This window comes from Glycine soja, chromosome 6 (assembly GCF_004193775.1).
Source record: "Glycine soja cultivar W05 chromosome 6, ASM419377v2, whole genome shotgun sequence".
Lineage (NCBI taxonomy): Eukaryota > Viridiplantae > Streptophyta > Magnoliopsida > Fabales > Fabaceae > Glycine > Glycine soja.
This window is the reverse complement of record NC_041007.1, coordinates 48,565,749-48,576,709: the sequence shown is the minus strand read 5'-3', so window position 1 is coordinate 48,576,709 and position 10,961 is coordinate 48,565,749. Positions and strand designations below refer to the sequence as shown.

Genomic DNA, 10,961 nt, shown 5'->3' with positions numbered 1-10,961 from the left:
TCTCTTATTTAAAACTTACTAGGAGGATGAAGTAGGAGCGTTTAGAATTATGCTTTCTTAAATTATTTTTATGAAATAATTAAATTTCTTGTGTGACCTAAACTAAAAGTATCTTTTATGAAACAACCTAAAATGACATTTACTTGAAATCTAAATGTTACCGAAGAAAAAAACACTAAACTAAAAAGTAATTAGATGCAACAGTAGGCTGATATTAATAGTACACAAATTACTTAGCCTCATAAATTTCAGGTTTAAAATCTTATGCTATGTTAGTCCAAGTAACAAGGAATGTAATTTCTTGTAAGCTAGATCTCATATTTAAGTATTGTAAATGAAGAAAAATAGGCGTTGAAACACCTTTATCCTCTTAAATGGGTTCACTCGCCTCAAATTTAAGATCAATGTAGCTTCCTTCCATATGTTTAGGTGGTCAAACCAAATTGCCTATTCCTATTGACCGAAAACACCATTTAGAGTCATATGTTCCTAATTTAAACTATAATGCATCATCAAGTAACGGCCCTAGAATTATGTTAGTACAAGGGAATTTCCTTGACTGAAAAGAGAATGTATTCAAAATGTTGACAGGTCACTATTGACATGTTAAGACGCAAGTGTTGGATATATACAATACATATAATTTTATACGACCAAACGATCATATAGCCAGTCTCTCATAATCACATAGGCTTGTTCAGCATCCACATCTTCTTCAGGAGATCCAGGTCGGTGGGCAAATCCGTGACCTCTACCAGGGAATAAGACTACTTTGGAGCCGCTAGCAATTTTTTTCTCAACATTCTCAATTTCACTTACCTGGCAAAGTGGGTCATTGTCCCCTAAAATAAACAAGACAGGAGCTTTTATATCAGAAGCAGCAAGGGGATCTATCCTTGTACCATAAAAGGAGACTCCGGTGCCAAAACAAGCACCTTGGTCTTTGGCCAGCACCTTCAACACTTGGCCACCTCCAAAGCAGAATCCAATAATGCCAAGTTTCTTGGAAATTCCTACAGCCATGAATTCATCAACCAGCCATTTTGTCCATCTGGTAATGTCTTCTGCGATCCTCTCTGGGTTTTGTCTAGCAATCCATTTTTCAAACACATCTGGATCTTGCTGGTCCTTTGTCCATGGATTTCCACGAAATAAGTCTGGAACTAGAATGCTGCAAATTTTGTTCAGAACGTGAAAACAGCCATTTTACAATTAATGCGCGTTGATATATAGGAGTTGAGGAACATACTTGTAACCATTGCAAGCTACTCGATATGCAAAATCTCTGGTGAAAGAATCCTCAAACCCGAAAACATCTGAAAGAAGCAATAGGCCAGTTCCATTGTTATTTTTTACTGCCTTGAACAGATAAGCACGGATATTTTCATCACCCTCCTCAAGTGAAAGCTCCACTCCACTGACTAATTCACATGCTTCATCATCTATCCCATCTTCCACATTCACTAAGCTACATGATATTTTTGAGTCTGCAGCATCTTGAACTGGTTTTTGAAAATTCAATTTGCACTTTTTCTGAAGACATGCTGAAGAATTGCATTCAACAAGATAAATATGTAGAGAAGAGGCTATTAAGTATGTGATGTAATTCAGGAATTTTGAGTAACTAATAAAAAAAGAAGGAAACTCAAGAACCAACTCAATTTGATCTTAATGGCAGGATTTGGGGTCCAATGTAGGATCCAACCACTCACTGCAAGCTTGAAGAGAAAAAATAAAATAAAAAAAGCAGTTCAGTGTCTAATAGATTAATCCAAGCAGACAAGTAACGTTATAATATTATGTCATTTAGCAAAGCAATGAAAACAATGTCAACAAATGTGTGAAACTAGAGATAAAGAGAAATTTCTGAATTGGGTTGAGTGAGAGAATCACCCAACAAATTTTTAATTTATAGGCATGAGGATGACATGATTTTACAACCAAAGGCACTGTAAGAGAACAAACATTGAAACAGTTTCATGGTTCACTTCAGACTGTTGATGTTGGATTTCTAAGAATCTATTAAGAATATAGACTCTTTATTTCATTTTCCTGGCTTGGGTTGGGGAAGGATATCTATCAGTTACATACGGAAAGTAATAACAAAAAGGTAAAGGGAAGAAAGAAAGAACGTACAGAAGACAGGAGAAACAGAGGTTGGGAGGAAATGGCAGTGACGGCGGAGAGGCTTTGAGATGGCACAAACACAAACTGATCCTATGCTTGTCCTTGCTGTTGACAACCCCATCTTCCACTTAACTCCCTGAAAAGGAATACACACAAATGCTTGGTTTCCGAGGTAGAGCTAGATATTTCAGATTGGGTTCTATCCTTTACATTATCGTTTTCCAAATCAATTAATACTACATTATTATTTGTATATGCAAAGCTAAACAATGGGCCTTACCCTTGCAGATGCAAAGAGGCTGTTTCCGGATTCGAACCCATGACCAACAAGTCACCAAGACACAACTTTACCGCTGCACTAGGGCTCGCCTTCAAATTAAAAACATATGAATAAATATATTTTTTTGCAACATCAATAAATAAACTATGTGCGGCATCTCATCACCAACTGGTTTTTTTTATTGGTTGGAGATAAAAATTCAGTTATGAAGATGTTTTTTATTTGATCAATGGTGTAAAAAATGAAGTGCTGAAAAATTCTCTGATAAACTATGCTCTCTTCATTGAACGATCATCCATGGGTGTTGCTTAGCAAAGTTTTTGTGTTCGTGCTGTAATTGCTAATTAACTTTGTTGTTTGGAAAGTTAAAAAATGACTTAGGGTCAACAAAGAATATTTGGGATTTTAGTAATCTCAAAAGAAAGATTGGGAGTGTATTTTTTATTGTGAGAAGTGACAACCATAGAATACTTATTATAATGATTTATTGATTAGTGACACTCCTATATAAAATTGAAGGAGAATTGAATATAACTTAAGATTAATTGAATTAGTAAAAAAAAATATTCTTATTTCTATTATTATGTTTTTTTATTTATTTTCTTACATAAATATATTTGGACACACAAGCTTATCAAAATCTTATTTTCAAAAAAACTTTCTTAAGTATACATCGTTGAATGATATCTTTTAACAATCTCAATTTTTAAACTTATACTTGTGGAATCATTTTCAAAAAAGTTTATCTTTTAAGTTCTCTTTAACACATTATTCAAACTTCATTCTGATGTGTTTCATTTATTTTAGTATGCACATACAAACTGCAACTCTTGCAATAAGGTGAAGTCCCCCATACTTTACATGGAACCAATGATTGTAGAACCAAACTCTTCCCAGGATCGGTTAATTTAAGTCTATCTAAACAAAAACCCGTACAAACTTGCCTCTCAAAGCATCAGCGGTCCTAATGTCCACCTTAACGGGCCTATAAATTACTATCACCAATGCTAATAACAAGTTTTCCTCCATAGCTAAACTGAGAAATGGTAACCAAACTAATGTGCTTTTTATAATTTCTTTCGAAGACACAAAGTCAAGAACCCAGTTTTGAACAACAATGTAATGATCAAAGATCATCCAAAGACCCCTGCTAATCACATTTTCCCTATCCTGTAAAAGATCAAACTACACCGTGTAAAAATTGTGCCCTACATCAACCACTTCAAAATTGCCTGTCAATTTCCATATTGTTTTCAACCTACCATGCATCATGAAGAAACTAAGACTCTTTCCAATAAACTCCACAATAATATCCTCATGCCAAAGCTTCTACAACTCTAGAAGAATATTTTAATCCACAAAACACTTAGGCTTCATATGATCTCCCCTTTCAAACTCAATTATGAATATGTTATTTACTATCAAATTCACTTCTTCCCTCCTTGGAAGGTCCACTTGAAGCCCCATCATTTTATGTATCTTTAAACACGACCTTGTTTTTACCACCTCCATCCCCCATTTCTGCACCAAGACGTCCCTAGAGAACTCTATTGGATATGATATGTGAACTACCCCCTATGGTCTAATAAGGCCCTTTGCAGATAATCACACAAACCAATAAAAAGAATTAATGTAGTTCATTTTATTGACTTTTAAAATAAATACTACTGATGTATCAATTTTATTCTTATTAATAATCATTAACTTGTTATGAGTGATGAAAATATTAAAGTCTAAGAGTATTAGGAATCACTATTTCCTCTAGTCTTGATTATATGAAGAAAAAAAGACATGTTTCACACTCATTTAAAAATTCATTAAACTTCATTAAATTATAAAATCAGGAGAATTAAATGTGAGTAAGAATGGATCTGTGTGCTGCTCATGCGAAGAACCTTTTCCAATAAATTTTAGCCAATGAGTAATAATGTGTGTGAATGAGTGTATTCCAATCATTTCTCTAAAAAAAATCTTTTTTCCTAAATTATCTTTCATTAAAATTTGATATAAAACATAAAAAGTTTGACTATATTAAATAAAGGATATTATGAGAATAATCACATTGAATAAGACCGTTAAGATTTGTTTATATTTTAAAAAAATTGTTATTTATATCCAAGACAGGAAAAAATACTTAAAATATATAATAATAACAACTAATAAAAAAATTAAATATTACATAAGAATTATGAATATCTTATAAAAAAGATCATCAATTTATTCTCAATTTTATCTTATAATAACCACATAAGAGTATTTTCATGTTATTTATTATTTTATGTTTATTTAACTTGTGATGATAACACCTCTATTGTTTAAACAATATTTGTGATAAGATAATGTAATAACGTAATATTTTTGTGATTATGATATTATGCTTAAATTATTTATTTATTTAATGAATGACTGAATTTATGAGATATTTATTTAAAAAAGAAAGTGACGAGTCAATCTAACTCAATTTACAACCCAGCAGATTAGATTAAGTGGAGTTGGATTCAGTTAACTGATTTTTAGGATGATTTATTTGATGTTCTAACTGAATTGGATAGGTAAACTATTGGCAAGCAATCAGATTAGATTAATCTTATCTTTGCGTAGCGTAGGCCATAGTTAAGCCGCCAGCGCAGTTTTAGATTGCATTGGAGGTTGTGGCTAGCGTACGCCAGTGCTGACCTCCACACAATTCGGTTAAAATAAAGCATATTCTCTCTCTTTCCAATTCCAAAGCGTCGTTTTCATAATCGTACCAGTGTCTTTCATCATCCTCTTCGTGATCGTCTTCTGTTGTTGCTCCACTCACTATCTTTATTTTTCCTATTCTATCCTTCTCGCTTCTTAGGTTAGCCGAGCGTCATCGATCCAGAAACGATAAAGGCAGTCATAAAGTGAGAATGGATCTGTGTGCTGCTCATGCGAAGAACCTTTTCCACACAAATTCGTTTTACCACAGACCCATTCCCTCCAATTTGGGAAGGAGCAGAGTGTTTGAGATCACTGTTTCGAGGAGAAACCCTTACTCTAAAGGGTATCGCCTATTTGTTGTCAGCGCCACGGGGAAGAACAATCATGACCACAACTCCTCTTCTTCCGGTCTGTTATTTCCTTTCATTTCCTTTAAATAATCAATAATTGCTTGTTTTGCCCTTATTTGTCTCTCTGTGATCACAATTACATTAAAGAAACGCTACATAGCATGCATGTGATTTGCATTAGGTTTTCTTTGGGTCCTAGGGTTTCGAGGGGATGGAAAGGTTCGCCAAATTTTTCAAATGAAACAATTGATCAAAGAAAAATAGTTATTGTTGCCTGTTTGTTGAGTTCCTTCATGACATTGAATTCAATTTTCTGTCTAGAACTTGCTTCTTTCCATGTGAAACAAAGCTCTATCTTGAATTGATGAAAATGAGGAATGGTCACCGGTCATCCCTTTTTTTTAAATTATGATCAGTTTTAAAATTTCCAACTCGAGTGCTATATTATGCTTTTATAATATATACAAGTGAATAGTCTTACAATTATGTCACTTAAATCTTGTGTTCTTTCTTACAAACTTCATACATATTGGTAATGTGAGAAAATATTTCATAATACTAGATTAAAATAATCAGTGATTTACATTTGTTTGTTGGTGGACATGTTTGGGTGATAAGATTACCTCTTTCATATGAGGCATTTCTGAAGTATGGACAGTATGGAGTTCTAAATGTGATAGTTTCTTAACTTGCTATTTGTGGTACTGGATTTAATGCACTGCCTATGTAAATGATTTTTACACTGTCATCCTATCATAGATTGTCATGTGTTATAAGTTTGTTGACTTTTGTAATTACTAATCATGATGATTTCTAAATGGTTGACAGTATAAAAATCTTTACATATTCTTATGCTGCTATCTTTCTTGGGGACCTGGGATATATTTTGTTTCTCTGAATTTACTTTCTCTTCTTTCTGTTTTGGAAGGGTAGAAGTGAGGCCAAATGTTTTTTTTATCAAATTGATCTGTGTTATTTATTTTTCTTTTACAGTATTTGTCATGAATGGGAGTAATATTTATTTATTGCTTCCTTCTAACTTGGACCTTCATTTTCCATTAGCAATTTCAGGTCAAAGTAATAATTTCTATTAAAATGGAGCTATTCTTGTACAGATTGAGGGTTTTTCCTGTATAATCAGCAGTTCTCTTGCTTGTTTAAATTATTTGATTTGATAGACGTACTATTCTGTTATCCACTTATCAGTCATACATCACCAATCTCACAGCATTGAACAATACTTTACATAATGTTTTTAGTTTACTCCTTTACATGTTTAAATTTTAGATCACTCTACCTTATTAATGCATCAGAACTGTTGAAATTGGTGTTTTTTTTTACAACTAATGCATGAAAATACGGATACATAGTTTCTTAGATGTTTTCTGCCTTATAACATCTAAGATCTAGTTGCCTATTCTTGATGGCCTCTATATTGTTGAGGAACCTGTTATTTTTTATGCATAAAATGCAATTTTAAGTTTGCACACATGCTTGAATAGCCAGAATTTGGAAATAAAATTTAGAATTAAGAACAGATACATCATTCCACTATTTAAGGTTATGTTATCTGTTATTTATATGATTTAGATAGCATATTTTGATTGTCATCGTTCACTCTCTCTTCATGTGGATTTTTATTTTTCTGACATGATATAATTGCACCTAAAGAGGCATTGGCTAGCTTTTCTATGACATAAGCCTAGTAATTCTGTCAGGTGAAAACTAGTTGGTCTTATATTGTACTGTCCTTGATGCTTCTTGGGTATAGAATTTTTGGAGACAACTTGTTAAAAATACATCATAGACAAAAGGATGAAATTTTGGATTGATAACTCAAATAGGTATTGACATTATAATGAAAATCATATTATTCCTTTTCATTTTATTGTTTTCTCTTGCTAATAATATAATTTTATGTGACTTCCTTTTTTATGGATATATTCATCATTACAGGCAATGATGAATGGTCCATTCCAGAAGAAGATGGTACTAGAGGGAATAATTCTTCTGATGGCAACAAATCAGATAACAACTCTGAGAAATGTCATCATACTAATCTGGATTGGCGCGAATTCAGGGCAAAGCTATATAGGGATGAGTTGGTGATGCTTTCATTCCTAAATGGAATCTATATCTGTCATCTTCTCTTAATTGCTCTGTAGCTCTTGCATGCCGTTTTAAGTAGAAGGGGTCAACTTCATGAATCTTGAAATAAGTTTCAAAACATCTATTAGAGTCATACCTGTTCCTTGTTACAGTCATAGAAGCATGCTTGATAGTTGGAGAATCATCTCCTCTTGATGGATTTGTCGTCAATCTAGGACACTTGATTGAGTCAGACAACTTGCCTACCCCTGTTCTGTTAACCTGTCTAATGATATATATTGGTGACTAAGTTTTAAGCCCTACAGGGCTGATTAATTTCCTTTTATTAGTATTGCACTTTCTGTGTTCTTTGTGACTTGTTGATACTTGTAATACTTTTAATTATTTATGATTGTGCATATCTAATCAATACAGTAATTTACTGAAACATTATATTTTCTTTAACCGAGTTTTCTTCACTTCATTTACAGAAAGAAATATCAGATGCTGACACGCATAATCAAGGTGGAACATTGCCTATTTCCAAACCTCTTGGAGCACAGTGGGCTCATCCTATTCCAGTACCTGAGACTGGTTGCGTACTTGTGGCTACCGAAAAGCTTGATGGTGTTCGCACATTTGAAAGAACTGTTATTCTCCTTCTCAGATCTGGAACTAGACATCATCAAGGAGGACCTTTTGGAATTGTCATCAACCGTCCTCTTCACAAAAAGATCAAACACATGAAACCTACAAACCATGATCTATTAACTACCTTCTCTGATTGTTCTCTGCATTTCGGCGGACCTCTTGAGGCAAGCATGGTTTTGTTGAAAACAGAGGAGAAGATGAAGCTTCCAGGATTTGAAGAGGTAATCCCTGGGCTATGTTTTGGATCTCGAAACAGTTTGGATGATGCTGCAGGACTTGTGAAGAAGGGGATTCTCAAGCCTCATGACTTCAGATTCTTTGTTGGTTATGCTGGATGGCAACTGGATCAGTTGAGAGATGAGATTGAGTCAGATTATTGGTATGTAGCTGCATGTAGCTCAAGTTTGCTTTGTGGGGCTTTATCAGATTCTTCAGAAAGTTTGTGGGAGGAGATTTTGCAGCTAATGGGTGGTCATTACTCAGAATTGAGCCGGAAGCCAAAGCAAGACATGTAGCTACTCATGTATGGTTTCAAATTCAGAGTCAAATGAATGAAGAACCTGTAATCAGGGTGCTACAAAGTCAACTGTACTGATGTTCACTTTAATGTCAAATAAATAGATAATTTATCCCCCTGTCCTACTCTATTGTTATAAGAGGAATTGTACGTTGCTTGGTTTTTGTAATTATGCTTGTTAGTATAGTTTGATGTAAGTATGAGAATAAGTTGTGTTGGCTAGCATTTTTACGATTAAACTTTAGAATTTCATCTAGAGCTCAAAGAGCTCCAGCACCATTGAATTGGTATTTCCACGACCGATAAACGATATTAAAAAGGCTTAAATACTTTTTTTTTGTTTTTGTAATTTAGCATTTTTTTTCATTTTGATTTTTGTAGCATTTTTTTTCATTTTGATTTTTGTAAAAAAAAAAATCTTATTTAGTTTTTACAAAATGTGTTTTTGTGTTTTTTATCCTTAAAGAGCTTTAAATAACCCTTTGAATAATGAAAAAAATCGTTCTTACATAACCATATAATTAACAAGCGAAAAACTTTATTTTAATTTTTTCAAACTCTTCAATCAGTTTATTTATGAAAACACTTGTGAAATTTGCATGTTTTCAAAAGTCAAAAGCTAAAACCAACAACTCCAAGATAACAAGTTCATATATGCATGATCAATTGATTAAAAACTCATCTCTTATGCCACATCACCATATCATAAGATAAGATAAGCCATCAGGATGTCTTCACACACTTATATACTTATATACAACTTATAGAAAGATGCACATCCTAAACACTTGATTTGATCAACTCTGGATAAATCTAAACAAGAAACAAAAGAAGGAATCATATCATTACATTCATGTGTGACCGTCAACAAAGTCTCCAAAGAAAGATCTAATTCCAATTATTTTCTTTTACAAACATAAAGTTCAAGATCATAATATTAACAACCACATGTACCATAACATGAGGAAAAACTTACCAGAAATATACTTAAAAAAATTTAAACTTCAACAAATAACAATTAATTAAACATCATTGTCTTTAAAACATGGCATTTGAATTTGAGTAACAATAGCATGGAACTCATAAAGAACATCTCATGTTCAATTATCTTGAATTATAATCAATTATGAACATCATAAATCAACCATCAAATATCATCAACACGAGTCTGTCATCATCGTCACTAAGTACACTGAACACAACCATGAGTGATTAACTTAAATACATCCTTCAACATAGTTATCTCTTTAACCATTCGGATAGACCTAGATTAATCTTGCGGAGGAAATGTGATTTTATCAACAATAGATGAGTCTGAGCAATGATTTACCTTAATAAGGATTGCAAAGATCTTAACCTTTACAAGGATTTGCCCACTCATCTATTCTATAGGTTCATTCAACATTAGCCAACACGAAAATCTTCAACACTAAGTTGATGACTCTCCAAGCACCCACAACTTACGTGCTTACTCACAACAACAACAACAACTCTCAAGTATACCGTATTTCAATAAACACCTTTGTAGAGGACATAGTTAACCCTTCCAACACTTAGGGGCAATTCCAAACATCAAAATCACCTCACACACGCATCATCATCTCATCAATAATTCATATCATTTTATCAAAATTGTAATAAGGTTGTTAACAATTAATATGAACATCGCATCAAGAATAAGGTTGTTACTTCTCCTCTTAAAAAGCAAATAGAAACTTCAAAATAAAAGGATACATCAATCTTCTTTCAAAGCCTTATAACATCAAAATAGTTCACCTCATTGAATCATAGTCATCTCAACAATACATAAACACCTTAACATCAATATGATAAACCCAACAACAAAGTAATCATTTATAGCATTCTCAATTCATATAAGTTCACATTTTCATAACAACATCTTAAACGAGGAAATAATTCTCATTTAGCTATAAATTACATAATCTCATTGCAAAACAACTTTAATCTCTTTATAAAAGCTCATAACAAAAGGGTGTATTCATTTGGATTCCTTTTAGAATGTCATTTAAAAAGCTTTTAAAAATATAGTTCACTTAAGCATGACCTTAAAATGGACATGCTTAAGTCGCTCACTTAAGCTTGACCACTGAATGGACATGTTTAAGCTGCCTGCTTAAGCTTGGCTTTGAATGAACATGCTTAAGCCTTGTTAGAGGACTTTGAAACCCAATTTTTTTTCTTCAAATCGTTCCCCAAATGTCTCCAAAACTAATACAACTTCACATAAACACAATTCCAACAT

General features: G+C 33.0%; 2 protein-coding genes across 3 annotated transcripts; one reads left to right on the top strand and one right to left on the bottom strand.

Moving 5' to 3' along the window:
• Positions 1-531: 531 nt before the first annotated feature.
• Positions 532-2,333, bottom strand: LOC114417485 (carboxymethylenebutenolidase homolog). The gene is made up of 3 exons (XM_028382735.1): positions 2,137-2,333; positions 1,250-1,544; positions 532-1,171 (listed from the first exon to the last, which is right to left on the bottom strand). The coding sequence occupies exons 1-3, from the start codon at positions 2,246-2,248 to the stop codon at positions 646-648; spliced, it is 933 nt and encodes a 310-aa protein (XP_028238536.1). The 5' UTR covers positions 2,249-2,333; the 3' UTR covers positions 532-645.
• Positions 2,334-5,053: 2,720 nt separating this feature from the next.
• Positions 5,054-9,027, top strand: LOC114417484 (UPF0301 protein Cpha266_0885-like). 2 transcript variants are annotated; one of them, XM_028382733.1, is made up of 3 exons: positions 5,054-5,500; positions 7,399-7,547; positions 8,022-8,977. In XM_028382733.1, the coding sequence occupies exons 1-3, from the start codon at positions 5,302-5,304 to the stop codon at positions 8,694-8,696; spliced, it is 1,023 nt and encodes a 340-aa protein (XP_028238534.1). In that variant the 5' UTR covers positions 5,054-5,301; the 3' UTR covers positions 8,697-8,977. The 2 variants fall into 2 exon arrangements, with proteins under 2 accessions (XP_028238534.1, XP_028238535.1); XM_028382734.1 differs by lacking the exon at positions 7,399-7,547 and having other exon boundaries at positions 5,075-5,500; positions 8,022-9,027.
• The last annotated feature ends 1,934 nt before the right edge of the window (positions 9,028-10,961 follow it).

Coding starts and splice junctions, on each gene's coding strand:
- LOC114417485 (XM_028382735.1), bottom strand. CDS start 2,248: ATGGGGTTGTCAACAGCAAGGACAAGCATAGGATCAGTTTGTGTTTGT. Junction 1,545..2,136: donor CTCTGTTTCTCCTGTCTTCT/GTACGTTCTTTC, acceptor GCAATTCTTCAG/CATGTCTTCAGAAAAAGTGC. Junction 1,172..1,249: donor GTAGCTTGCAATGGTTACAA/GTATGTTCCTCA, acceptor CAAAATTTGCAG/CATTCTAGTTCCAGACTTAT.
- LOC114417484 (XM_028382733.1), top strand. CDS start 5,302: ATGGATCTGTGTGCTGCTCATGCGAAGAACCTTTTCCACACAAATTCG. Junction 5,501..7,398: donor CCACAACTCCTCTTCTTCCG/GTCTGTTATTTC, acceptor TCATCATTACAG/GCAATGATGAATGGTCCATT. Junction 7,548..8,021: donor AGCTATATAGGGATGAGTTG/GTGATGCTTTCA, acceptor CTTCATTTACAG/AAAGAAATATCAGATGCTGA.